The sequence below is a fragment of the Vigna unguiculata genome, chromosome 8 (assembly GCF_004118075.2).
Source record: "Vigna unguiculata cultivar IT97K-499-35 chromosome 8, ASM411807v1, whole genome shotgun sequence".
Classification (NCBI taxonomy): domain Eukaryota; kingdom Viridiplantae; phylum Streptophyta; class Magnoliopsida; order Fabales; family Fabaceae; genus Vigna; species Vigna unguiculata.
This window is the reverse complement of record NC_040286.1, coordinates 33,891,907-33,905,802: the sequence shown is the minus strand read 5'-3', so window position 1 is coordinate 33,905,802 and position 13,896 is coordinate 33,891,907. Positions and strand designations below refer to the sequence as shown.

Sequence of the window (13,896 nt, the reverse complement as noted above, 5' to 3'; positions counted from 1 at the left end):
TATTTAACCATCAAAATACTTTATATATATACCATTCGAGTAGTTTTGGAAGATCAAACAATTTTGAAGACCAAGAAGATAAGAATAACAAATGACAAGTTATTTAAGAATTAAAAGTACTCGACCCATTTTATAAAATGATAACTAAATATATTGAATATTTTCAACTAAATTACTCGACCCATTTTATAAAATGATAACTAAATATATTGAATATTTTCAACTAAATTACACTTCTTTGTTGGATTGAACTATTATTTATTAAAAATAATAAATAATATATAATATTTATATGTACAAAGTCTATAAAAAAATATTTTGATTTTATTGTAAAATTGTAAAAGACAATTTTATAATGTGATTCAATTTTAAACATCGAAAAAGAATTAATAAATTTATTATATATATTAATTTGTGATTAATATATATAATCATTTTCTATATTTATATTTGAAGTTATTAAACATTAATAATAATCTTTTAATTAAAAGTGTTTTTTATATCTTTTTCTTAAAGCTTTACAAGATTTAAAAAATTTAAGTACATATTGAAAAAGTGAATATATAATAAAACTTAATTGACATATATAGACTAAGAAGATATTTTTAGGCTCCCTATAAATTAAAACTCTTCTCGGAAGACAAAAATATTCAACACCTATTTCCATTCTCGAATCCAAAGTTGGGAGGCAGAGAGAGTGTGTGAGAGAGACAATGGACGCCATTGATTCTGTCTTCGATCCACTCAGAGAATTCGCAAAGGACAGCGTGAGGCTGGTCAAGCGGTGCCACAAACCCGATCGAAAAGGTTAAACCCTAATCCCAATTCTGTTTCTTCCATTACAATCCGATTCGAATCTCTGTGCAGTGGATCCTGATTTTTTCATGCATTTTGTATTTTAGAATTCTCCAAGGTTGCCGTGCGTACCGCAATTGGTTTCGTGGTGATGGGGTTCGTGGGGTTTTTCGTTAAGCTCATTTTCATTCCAATTAACAACATTATCGTCGGATCTGGTTAGGTAAATTATACTACTTCATTCAATAATGTTTTTTTTTTTTTTTAATTGTTTTGTATATGCTTCTTTCCGGCTACTTGGATCTCTCTGTTTATTATCTGCTCAAGTTAGAGATCACCATTGGATGTTTGTGTGTAGATTTTAAAATAATAATTTGAAGGGCTTGTTTGGTTGGTTAGTTCATTGGGAAGAAATATTGTTTCAGCTGTTACCATTATCTTATGGTGATTGCGATTAACGATTTGATATGATGTTTTGAAGCGAATATGGCTTCGATTCGATTGGATATCTAACGATGAGTGAACAGTGGAAAATTTTTGTGCAAATTCAAGTGTTTGGAAATTTTATAATAGCTCAGACAGTTTTCGTTCTATTGATTGATTTATAAGTGTAAGTGAGGAAGTAAATTATGTTTATTTTTAAGTTATAATTGAAGTTAAATAAAGAATTTGGTCTTGAATGGGAATGGTTGAGTTCTTGTTCGATTGAGGTTCTTTTTATGCATATGATGATATGAATGGGTTTACGATGACGGCGACAAAGTTATAGTCTTGAACCTTGTTCATATTACTCAAACTGTCCACCTAACTAACCCACCACCACTCTATCCACTAAACCGACCTTACCGGGTTTTGTTTATATTCACATTGTACAAATTGTGATCAACCTCTGTTTGTCTTCTGTTTTTTCCCTGATAATATAATTGTTTAGATTAGATGGCATGGTAATAAAGGACGGGGATTCCCTTCTCACGTATCTTCCTTTTAGAAATCAAAAAATTGACGCAGTATTTAGCCTATGTATAAGAGTATGCCTGTTGTCTTTTATCTGTGCTTCTTGATGGAAGTTCAATGTGAACTAATGGTTCATGGAGTTTTGAGGTTGAACTGGGTCGAATAACAAGTCAAGCACATATTAATGAACTTTATGATCTCTCTATTGGTTTTTAGGGTGAATAACTACTAGTTTTTACCTTATCATAATGCTTGCCATTTGTTAACTGGCAGGTGACTTTAGCATCTTTGACTCTGTTATGTTCTATGTTGCTCTCGCATACTTTGAATGGTATTGTTTTTGATAAATTGTAGAATTTGTTTGAAGCGCCAGTAAATAGATGAAATAATTTTTTGCGTTGTAATATGGCTTTCCATAGATAAATACCACTGCCGTTAGTTTTAAATGAATATTCATGACAATAAGGTGCTACGATTTCATATTCAAGCATCTTAGTGGGGATTACTTCATGGGTACATGTATAAGATTATGCATATCTATCCCCTCGGTAGCAATTTGAGAGTATTTTTCAAATAAACTTTTGTCAAGGACATTATTATGGGATTTCTACTTTCCTTGAAAAGGCATTTTTAGATAATTTGGTTTTTGTATTAATTTTTATTTGTTTTGTCTGTTTCGAGGTGATGGCTGTGTTATTGATGAAATTGTCTTGAACAATGTGTGCAAAATGAATGATTTAAGCAAACATTTGGTTTTCTCCACAGGTTGAGGGGAACTGCAATTGCCTCAGGACTTCAAGTTATCAAGAAAATGGAGGCTGAAAGAATTCCCCAAGAATAGATAATTAATCTTGTTATATTTCAGTTTTGGTTTTTCCTTATGACTGGGAGGAAGCTATGAAAGTTTGTGCTTATCTTTTGTTATATACCTTGACACTTTGTTTTTGATTTAGGATAAGGAGGAAAAGGGAATGGTGAAACTGTAGTTTTGTTTTTAGACGATGATAACTGTTTTCTTTCTTATGAGGTTGACCAATATGAGTATCTTTTCATAATAGCATTTTGTAATTTTTTCTTCCACTGTCTTGTTTTGCACCCGTTAACATTGTTACATAACTAAATCGCTTTTAAATGTTTTTCGGACCTCATTGTATTTTCACAAAGATTGTATCTTTTTCGCAAAGAATTAACACTCTTCTGAAAGATTGTTTTGGAAACAAATTTAATACTCCTACAACAATACCATTTCGTAACCAAATTTAATAGTCTTGCACGAAAATATCATTCTAAAATATTCTCCAATGAGATTTTTCATTACAAAAGTGATTTTTCCAAATAAATTTAGAATTCATTTTGGAAAAGTCAGTCTGAAACAAAACTTTTCAATAATAACACCAAATTAGGCACTCATGAGACATTAAAGTAGACACTAAATTTCAATAATGAAGTTTTCCTGACATTAACAATAATATCATGTTTTACTTTATTTTTATTCTCACGACCAGAGACTATATAACATTTGGCAAAATAATGTGCATTAATAATCCATTCAAACTTACGCACTAATTCTGACAAAAGAAAAAATGAAGAAGACTGTATGACTATCTAACATTCCCGTTTTCATCGTTATGCTAAAACTAAAACATATGAATTTGCACATGCTAAACACTAGGCTTGTATATTAGGAATTAAAACAAAAAATAATATAAATAATTTTTTCTCTTATTTTTTGAGACGTGTTTAAGAATAAAACATAACAGAGTTTCAGATATAATATTTCAGATTGATAATTGATTTGATTCTAAGAATGTTATTTTAACGGACTTAACGAAAACAAATTATAAAGTGATTGAAATTTTAAAACATAAATCTCGTTCCCTAATCTTTAAGTTCTAGAACGAACAAATAAATGATCTTAATCATATTATCTCAACGAATTTAGTGTTAAATCTTGAGAATCAAAATGAATTCATTTGGATGTAATGATTAATCTGAACATGTATTTTCAATAAAATTAAGTTCATAACACTATTTTTAAATAATTTTAATTCTGTAAAATTGAAATCATTAATCGTTAATTATATTAAAATGAAATCAATACATATTTAATTTAATGTAATCATTGCATTAATGAATAATTAAACTCAAAAGTCTAGAGCAGTCCCTCACCTATTTTTAAAATTAAAAATTATGCTCCTCACTTTATAAGGTGAAACCCTTTTCCTCACCTATACAGAAGAATACACAATAAGAAAAATCTACAATAAATGAATCATTTTATTTCCTTTATGAATCACCTTTAAAGAAGTATGAATATTGAAGAATTTTTTAATGTAAAAGTCTTAAAACAACTACTAGTAAATTTTATTTTACTTGTTGCCTTTTTTTTTTCTAATTGCTTTGAAAATTTATTTTTTTTATGCAGCTATTTAATTTAAATTTTTATTGATGATAAATCAATATGATACTACTTTTGTTTATCAGACAAGGATATTAAATTTAGTAATAGGTTATAATTCTTGCATTGGCATTACAATTAATTGGGTAATATCGATGCCCTTCAGTTTAATTTTATGCCATTTTTAGGTCTCAACTTGGTAATCCAATCCCAATTGGTGTGTGCTCTGTTTGGATCAGAAAAAGCATGAACAGGGTGTGCCATCGGAACTGAATTTGCGCGCACGTGTTGAACGCGAAAACAGTCTTCTCCGTCAAATCAATATAACATTGATAGACGGTGTGTTCCATTAAACAACTCTTTCATTTTGATTCTCGTCTTCCTTTTATCACTCACTCATTCTTCCCAGCGTTACCTGCTTCAATGGAAGGTTTGGCTTCTCTCAAGGCTCCCTTTCAGGCCACCCCATTCCTCTCTTCAAGACCCAAAACCTGGGATCTTCCGACCCAACTCATTTTTTATAAAAGAAACTCCTTTTCAACATTTTCAGTTCGGGCCCAGGTTAGTTTTTCTTTTTTGGCAAATTTTTTATCTTTTCGCAACATTTTAGGGTGTCTCCTAATGGATTAGTCTGGGTCTCTGTCTAATGAGCTGTGTGGTTTAGGGAAGTATAGTTTTGTTCATTTGGAGTGTATTAATAAATACATGATTTTATGTTCTGAGGAACTCTTGTTGATTTGTCATGTGAGTTTTGGATTTATTTTTTTATTAAATGGTACGTATGTGGGTCAGGGAAGTAGAATTTGGGTTCAACTGGGGTGTAGCAATGCTGACTTTTATGTTATGAGTAATTCTTACTGATCTGTGGTGTTTTGATTAGGTGGAGTCTACTGATGGTTCCGCTGCAGTATCCTCATCTGGTGAATCCGTGACAGACGCTCTCAAGATTAAGGAGTGGGAGGTAGGAATGTTGCAAAATGAGGTTGCATCTAGCCAGGGCATAAGAATAAGGAGAAGGCCACCATCTGGACCTCCTTTGCATTATGTAGGACCCTTTCAATTCAGGTTGCAGAATGAGGGCAATACACCCCGGAACATTTTGGAAGAGATTGTGTGGAACAAGGACAAAGAAGTCTCACAAGTATTATGATTGAATTGCTTTGTGCTCTGTTGTTCTTAATATGTGTTATTTTTTAGCAAATGGATTGAATGTATTACTGGTGACTATGTGATTTTCAGCTTAAAGAAAGAAAGCCCCTCAGTGTGCTGAAGAAAGCTCTCGAAAATGCACCTCCTGCTAGGGATTTTATTGGTGCTCTAAGGGCAGCGAATGATCGAACTGGACTGCCGGGGTTGATTGCTGAAGTGAAGAAGGCATCACCAAGTAGGGGTATCTTGAGAGAAAACTTTGATCCTGTAAGGTTTCCTTGCTTTCCTTTATGATTTTTACAGGTAGAATTGTTTTCTCTCTACAACTGTAACCTTTATGAAGCTGTTCCTGGTTTATTGTGTGAAATGTTTTAGCTGGCCTGAACTTGCTGACACCCCATTTCGTCTTGTTGGTTAAAGCTAGTCCGTTCAATTTTTTTTTTTTTATTTGGCTTCCCTGAATCTTCTTGTTACAGAATACACGTTTGATCGAGTCATGTTTCCAGAGACAGGTCTTGGTTTATGCTACGTATCAATTTCTTCTCCTTTGCATCTTAAACTTTTTGCTCCCCTAATTATTTTTCTATCTACCCCTTTGAGATTCGTCCTCATCAAAATAAGTTTCTTCTAAAATCTGTCTCTCGGATTTTGCTTTTACTATTATGAAGTCAATCCCATTATAGTTGTTAAATTTTGTCTTCACAAAACAAGGACCTGTTGTGATTTTAATGTATCAGGAAGATGTTATATTTTTCTCACTAAGTTGAATATCTTGGTCTTGTTATTTTTTGTATCTCTGAATGTATCATGACCCTTCAAACAACTTATCCAACAATGTTGTTAGTTTGTCTTTTTCTCTCTTTATGGTATATTCAATTATTTGAGGTGTTTCTATGACAGGTTGAAATTGCTAAATCTTATGAGAAGGGTGGAGCAGCATGCCTAAGTGTTTTGACTGATGAAAAGTATTTTAAGGTAAACCCACCAAAGTGGAATTTGTTGTAATGTGTGTACTGCTTGATAATTTTTAGTTGCTTAAGTACTGGGTGATGCTGCAGCACTATTATAACTCACTCTTAACTCAATATTGGTCCAGGGAAGCTTTGAAAATCTTGAGTTAATAAGAAAGGCTGGAGTAAAGGTTTGTTTTGTGATTTGTAAAGTATCTGATATTGAATATATTCTACCATCTAATGCCTTTTATAGACCACGTTGATGACTCTGGACAAAACATGCAGTGCCCTTTGTTGTGCAAAGAATTCATTGTAGATGCATGGCAACTGTACTATGCTCGAACTAAAGGTGCAGATGCTGTCCTTTTAATTGCTGCTGTTTTGCCTGATCTTGACATCAAATACATGATTAAGATATGCAAGATACTTGGACTGACTGCACTTGTTGAGGTAAAGTTGGCACTTTTTATTTGTTTCCTAAATCTGGAATGTTCAACTGCAGCATTAAATTTTTTTAAGCATTCTGATATCTTATGTTTAACATGAATGTACCCATTTTTGTGTAAACTGGGTTCTAAAGCAGGTCATTTATAATTTTGAATAGCGTAGTTGTTATAATTACAAAAACAGGGAGCTGATTACATATAATATAAACACAGAACCCCTTTAGCATAATGATTCTGTACTTGTAAGCAAGAAGTAAAATTTGATAGATTTACAAGTTTAGAATCTATAGATTGATTAGGCCTGTGTTGGAACCAGAAACTGTCCAACATAGGTTCAATCAAAACTTTGGATAGTCATGACTGATTCAATGATTGCAATACCTGATGGACAAAAGGATTTGTTCACATTTTATGCTGTTTTGTCAGGTCCACGATGAGAGGGAGTTTGATCGTGTTCTTGCAATAGAGGGTATTGAGCTTATTGGCATTAACAACCGTAATCTTGGTATGTCTTGTCACTCTACTCTCCTAGTCCTTTCATTTTTTTTTTCTTTTTGATGAAATGTTATCTGGCTTTTCTCGTGCTTGTATTCTAAGTGGAGTTTAATTGTAATTATATCGTGCAATTTATCTTGTAATTAGTGGATCAGTAAAATCGTTTTGGTGTTTGATCAGCTTGTTTTCCAGTACCTCTCCATTTGGATGTGCCTCTTATTTCTGCTTTTGCTTTCATTTTCTGTATAATTTTTCCAGTTTTCTTCATTAATGTTCTTTGTCTTCTACATGGATACATTATCACTTAAGTCCTATCTGCACCTTCTTACTACAATCTCTTAGAACTCATAAAACTTTGAAGCACTGCAATTACTTTTATCTGCATACTTTCTGCTATTACTTCTCCTAGCAACACTTTTCGTGACCTAAATTTTTTAAGCCAATTAAGTTCCTCTATTTTTTTAAACAAGCAAATTTGGCCCCTTCTTCTATTTTCTTATATCTGAAATCTTCAAATTATCTTTCTTTTCCTTCTAAATATTTGAGGGTTCATGATAGATTCAGGATATACAATCACTTTACAAATTATAATTAAAAAAAATTTAGCGGTTTTAAAGGATTTTGTAGGGTGTGAAATTAGGATTTGAAGAGAGAAATATTTGAGATTATAATTTTATTTTTTATTTTGGTGAAATTTAGTATTTTGTTCGATTAGTTTTGAGTAGGAGAAGGTTAAAACAATCTAATTAATTTATATTGCGAAGGTTTCAAGTAGAAAATGAGAAATTAAGGATTTTAAGTAGAAACATAAATTGACGGACTTAACTAGACAGAAAAAAAATATATTTAAGGGACGAAAATCCAAAGTAAAGAAAACTAAAGTGCAACTAAGTTTTTTTTTTCTTTCTCAAGAAAAAATACATGTTTGAAAATACAGTAATTTTGTACTTTGATTTTATCTTTCTGTTCCAATCTCTTTTTGTGGATTGCAGAAACATTTGAGTTGGATATTAGCATCACAAAGAAGCTTCTTGAAGGAGAGCGAGGCAAAATAATCCGTGAGAGAGATATAATTGTACGTGGCCTTTCCTTTCCTTTGTTTAGAGTTACTCCCTGTGTTGCTATATAAATTATAATAGTTTCGTTTTGAAGAAGAACTGGTTTAATTTTTTTCAATTATATGATTTCCAACGTTATTATGCATTAAAAATTGTTTGGAGAGGAAACTGAAAAGGGTATAATAATGACTTATTTATAATTGTCTGGAATATAAAAATTAAATGTTTTCCTTGAGTGAAAGAATCTTAAAGGAATATTATATAGGAACTGAGGGAATATTTAAAAGAAAAATTGTTTTTGGTATATTAAAATCATGATGATGATCATATGATTTGTTCAGATGGTTGGAGAATCTGGTCTATTCACCCCTGAGGACATTGCCTTTGTTCAAGGAGCTGGGGTCAGAGCTGTAAGTATTGGCAATTTCATCTCTAATCAATAAAATACCTAGCAAATTGTAATTGATATTGAATTTCATTAAAGCATGCGTTCTCATATTCTTAAACATGAATTTAAATTCTTTGTGGAGTTGTTAAAAATTTAGAAGAGAATATGGACTCATTAAACGTTTGTTTCTTGTTGATTATGTTTGTTTCTTGTTGATTATATTTAGCAAAATTTTCTGCACTTCATTTGAACTAACATCAACAGATGTTTTACTACTCACCCTAGGTACAGTAATACCCTTATGGTATCAAACTCATTGTTTCACTATTTTTTCAGATATTGGTTGGAGAATCCATTGTGAAACAAAGCGATCCTGGCAAGGGAATCAGCAATCTCTTTGGCAAAGATATATCTATCTGAGTTGAAGTGAAACTATCTTCAGATATAGGCATTTGATATGACTGATTCTGATAAAGTTCTTGATTTGACATCTTTATGTACCAAAATCTTATCAACGGCAAGCATGTACCTATAGAAACTTTGAATATTCAATTATAGTTTCCACCTATATAATATATCATTAAGACAATAGTTTGGCGACAGTTTTTGTGTCCTTGACTTTACACTGAATCTCAACTCTTTATTTTGCACAATCATATATAGTCGATGCCGTTTTCCCTAAACAAATTCATGAATCATACTAAAATTTGTATGATATAAACGACAAAGTAGTGTGATAACGTCATTATCACTGTTAGAGAGTATGAAATTCTTTCTCATGAAATTTAGATGAATTCACATATGAAAGTTCAAGAAACTATAAAAAGAACAGTAAAGTTTCTCATCGCACTTACAGATCAGAATGATAAAAGAAAGATAAAATAGTGACAGTACTCTTATTTACACTAGTAACAACTATCAAAAACTAATTCATAACAAATTAACTCCTATAGAATTCTACCCCTAATAAAAGAAAAAAAATAGAGGTGGTGGAAGTGATGAACACTACTTTTGTACATAATTTTAATTTAGCCAAAGAAACACTTTCGACGGTAGAAAAAGAAGTCTTGGAAGATTTTAATGATTATACATTCACCTTGTTAGTATAACCTAGTTTAAGTAAAATATACAAAATACACGAGGTATCTTCCATTAATTTTGTAATGTACAACGGTATACATGAAGTCTTTTGAAATTGGTGTTATTGAATATATAAATGAAACTTTTCTCTGTGGCAAATATGCTTTATGATTTACATACATCCAAAATCTAATAAATCACAGAACACGTGTTTTCCACAATTAAAATGAAGCAAAATCTGGAAAATGTAGTAGCCAAATGATGCATCTGAATCATCGTTGTTATTGATTGTTATAGATGCCACCATTTGTGTTATTTACCTAACATTTGAAGAACGGCATTCCATATTTGATGCTTATCTTCCACTACTAATTAACTGCGTATTGACCAATCGACATCTCAGTATGTCATCATCATCAACGATTCAATCTTAACAATAAACATAAGTAAAATCCACTAGCGCTGTTAAAACTGAGCTATAGTTGTATAAAGTAAGGCAATCACACAAGAAAAACATAGTTTACAAAATCAAACAACAACAAATATAGCCTGATCCCACTAAGCGAGGACTTTACAAAGTTATACAAAAGAGGTACAAATTCTATGACTTACAAAAAGCAGACATAACATGAATAAAGAAAGAATGGCAAAACACTGATGCGAGTTGTGGATATTGATCCATGCATAGGCATCAGGATTCATGTCTTCTTCTTACTTCGCTTTCCCAAGGGGAGTGATATTTGGATGAAACTGAACTTTTTCCTAGATGCTATGAACTGCTTTTGCTTTTGATTACTCTTCACATCTTTCTCGGGTATTGTCGGCAGAGTTTGATCCTCCTTCAATGCTCGAAGCATTTGACTCAGTGCTACTGTCTTTTCAGAATGCTCTTGCATATCCTTTGTTGTAGTACAATCTTCAAGAACTTGCTTTTTGCTAAGTACATCTCTCATTGAAACTGAAGACCTTAAGGCATGCTTCGGATCATTGTTATTTGTAATTGATCGAATTACATCTGGTAGAGGAGAATCTTGACAAATTCCAGCTTGATTGAACATGCTGTTCTTAATCAATGTCTGCCCTTTTAGATCATTCTCAGGAATCCATCTCCGAAGAGCCTCTTCAGCAGCAAGCTGCTTTATGTTTGCACTTTCAACACTATTCAATGCCTCATTCAAGACTTGTTTGCTGCGTAGAACTTCCTCTGTTGCTTCCTCAAACTTTTTCAAAATACCCAGTTTAGAAATGCCTATTTTGTCAATTTGGAACTTGGATTCTGTTTCCTTCTTCAAGGTTGACTCTTGAGGAAATTGAACTGCGGGATTTAAAGGAGAACACTCCCCTAAGGCAAAAGCCACTTTCTGATGTTCTGGAAGAGAAAATTCCGAAGATATCTCATGGCAACATAGAGCCTCAATTTCAGCAAGAGCAACAGCTTCTGCCGCCATTGCAGCTTCTTCCATCTTTTTAGCTGCAAACCACCTCATCTCAGCAGTCTTAATACTAAATCCATTCTCACCAAACTCAGGCAAGGACCTTAAAACTTCAGAGCTTCTTGTTTCACTCTTTCCATTGCACTGTCCAGTATCAAATCCGAAACTCCTCCCACCGTTAAGGGGATGGTGACATGTGCAACCTGTTCCTACAGTAGCTTCAGGAGGATTAAACCCTGCTTCTGTTTTGGTAACTTCTTGAGTAGAGGCAGCTGCAAACTTCGATGCTAGCTTCTCTCGTGCCCTCTCAACAAAAAGCCTTTCCTTCTTCATTTTCTTATTTAAATCTTCAACAGAGGATTGTATCACTCCAAGATCATTAATAGTTTTACCAAGACTTACTTTAGCTTGTCGTAACTCCACTAAGAACAGATCAGGTAATGGTGCAGAAGGACTCGAACTTTGCGATGTCTGCTCTTCATTGCTGATACCATTCACACAATTTCTAGTAGCAGCTCCAGCCTGTTCACATGAATTTTCACCTCGACTTGCTAAACAATTCAATGCTTCTGATTGTAGCTGCAGCTTCAACTCCTCCAAAATAGCTTTGGTAGCTCCCAGTTCTTCAAGCACATCAAGTGTTTCGAGTTCTTTCACTATCAAATCCTTTTCTAACTTTGCTGCTTCTTCCTCCACTCTCTTTATGTCAAATTCTTCAGCACTGTTCTGTTAACAACAAACATCACCATCAGAGAGTAAATCACCACAGGAATAATTCTAAATCAAGAGCTGTCCTATACTAGAACAGAACTCCTACCAATAATTATAGTAAATGGTAAACAAAGAATAACACCATAAAACAGAACGTAGGCCAGCACCGGCAACATTTTCAACATGCACCAACAAAAAATGAAAACTAATAGCGAAACACATTCATTACTCAAAATTAAAAACCAAAACAGAAACAAAAAATTTACACGAGGCTCTCCAAATTTGTAAAAGGGTGTCCAAGGTCCGGTTCCTTCAAAACGGGTCACCGCTTCCTTGACAGACGCAAACGGCGGCGATGTATCAATTTCAGCTCTCAAACCAAACCTTATAATCCCCGGGTTCTGACCTGACCCGGGTACAACACCAGGCTCGGGTTTCACCCTCGACGTCGCCGTCGCCGGGAAACCGGCTGCGGCAAGTTTCCGGGTGTCGGTCATTGGCACAAAGCTCAAAGCAAACGCGGGTTTCAGAGAAGTATCGATAACTAAAGCCACATAAAGGTTCGAGCTTTGAGCTTTTTTGGTTACCCATTTGTGTGATTTATTGCAATACCGAGGATGAAGGAGGAAGAGTGCGTGATGATAGTGTCGCGGGGCCGAGGTAACGAACCGGGTCGAAAAGGGATGTCGGGTCCACACACACTGCTAGGAGAGAAACGGGGAAAGCGGAAAAGGAAAAAGAGAGCGGCAGCGGAAAGCGCTTCTATTGTGCTTTTCGCGGTGGGAGATAGTGTGGGGATGGTGACGTGGATTTACGGTGTGGGCTTTGGCGTTATTGGTTGGTAGAGGTAAATATCAAGGGCTGTGATTAATTGTGGTGAAGTGTGGCCAGTGAAGAGAAGCCACGTCATCAATCTAGGTGAGGGTGAGAGTGTTGTGTCGGTGAGCTTTGCCTTGATTTGGAGCGAGATTAGCGGTCAGGGAAAAAAAGTGTAAAACGCGGTTAATTAATTTGATGTCTAAAAGCAGAAAAATTATAATATATCTACGAACTGAAAATGTGTGTGATTCTTTTACTGTTTTTAAGATTTGATGATATCATAATATCTATAATTTTCAATTTAATTATTTATTGTTGTTTTTATTTCTAAAAATAGTTTTAAATTTTCATTTAATTTTTTACATTAAATTATCATTAACAAAAACATCACAATTTCACATTTTTCTGCATTTTTAAATGTTTTATATTCATTTATACTTTTTGAATATTTAGATTTGATGTCTTTTTGTCTTATTCTTTATTTATTTTATCTTTCTATTAATAAAGATTAATGCGATCCTTAATTTTTCAAAATTATTGTAATTTTATATCCTCACTCTAAATTGACTTTGCAATGTTAGTCAAGATTACTCGGTACAAAAGTTATTGCCTCTGCCAATTTTAATTGAAATAATCACTTTAAAGTTTAATTTGGACATAAGGAACAAATTGGATAAGGACAGAATTAAATCATTTATTAATACTAGGAAACAGACCTCAATAATTTATTAATACTAGGATGAAATTGAACAAAATACATAGTAGGATAAAAATAATTAAAAATATTAACTACCGTTATGTCAAATTCATCATTTATAATTTGAGTACTCAGAAAACATAATATATATATATATATATATATATATATATATATATATATATATATATAGTTAAAATGTTGACTATAAAAATTAACATATAAGTTAATGTGCTTATTTAAATATAAAAATTGATTTAAAATTTCATAAAATGGTATTAGTACTACCTTAACTTTAATCATTCATGTGTATTTGTTACAACTCTATCATATTGTATAACTCTTTTAAATTTTAATAACCAAATATAATTCATAGATTTTACGGAAAATTCAATAAAAAGAATATTGAGATGAAAGTGTGGAAAAATAAAGTAAAAAGTTCAAAACAAAAGCGATATGCATAGGAAAAAATAATTATATATTTACTAATAATTACTTAAAAATTTAAAAGTAATTTTAG

The 13,896-nt window shown here is 32.7% G+C and overlaps 3 protein-coding genes across 5 annotated transcripts; 2 read left to right on the top strand and 1 right to left on the bottom strand.

Moving 5' to 3' along the window:
* Nucleotides 1-600: 600 nt before the first annotated feature.
* Nucleotides 601-2,827, top strand: LOC114193277 (protein transport protein Sec61 subunit gamma). The gene is made up of 3 exons (XM_028083005.1): nucleotides 601-807; nucleotides 903-1,018; nucleotides 2,515-2,827. Exons 1-2 carry the CDS (start codon nucleotides 714-716, stop codon nucleotides 1,016-1,018), a joined length of 210 nt encoding a protein of 69 aa, XP_027938806.1. The 5' UTR covers nucleotides 601-713; the 3' UTR covers nucleotides 2,515-2,827.
* Nucleotides 2,828-4,241: 1,414 nt separating this feature from the next.
* On the top strand, nucleotides 4,242-9,238 carry LOC114195450 (indole-3-glycerol phosphate synthase, chloroplastic-like). Of its 3 annotated transcripts, none has more exons than XM_028085929.1 (11): nucleotides 4,242-4,486; nucleotides 4,557-4,708; nucleotides 5,028-5,288; nucleotides 5,387-5,563; nucleotides 6,197-6,271; nucleotides 6,393-6,437; nucleotides 6,535-6,699; nucleotides 7,122-7,200; nucleotides 8,183-8,265; nucleotides 8,590-8,658; nucleotides 8,973-9,238. In XM_028085929.1, exons 2-11 carry the CDS (start codon nucleotides 4,571-4,573, stop codon nucleotides 9,054-9,056), a joined length of 1,176 nt encoding a protein of 391 aa, XP_027941730.1. In that variant the 5' UTR covers nucleotides 4,242-4,486; nucleotides 4,557-4,570; the 3' UTR covers nucleotides 9,057-9,238. The 3 variants fall into 3 exon arrangements, with proteins under 3 accessions (XP_027941730.1, XP_027941731.1, XP_027941729.1); XM_028085930.1 differs by having other exon boundaries at nucleotides 4,273-4,486; nucleotides 4,578-4,708; XM_028085928.1 differs by having other exon boundaries at nucleotides 4,320-4,708.
* Nucleotides 9,239-10,177: 939 nt separating this feature from the next.
* LOC114194770 (WEB family protein At2g40480-like) lies at nucleotides 10,178-12,663 on the bottom strand. Its single transcript, XM_028085171.1, has 2 exons — nucleotides 12,127-12,663; nucleotides 10,178-11,875 (listed from the first exon to the last, which is right to left on the bottom strand). The coding sequence occupies exons 1-2, from the start codon at nucleotides 12,355-12,357 to the stop codon at nucleotides 10,415-10,417; spliced, it is 1,692 nt and encodes a 563-aa protein (XP_027940972.1). The 5' UTR covers nucleotides 12,358-12,663; the 3' UTR covers nucleotides 10,178-10,414.
* Between the last annotated feature and the right edge of the window lie 1,233 nt (nucleotides 12,664-13,896).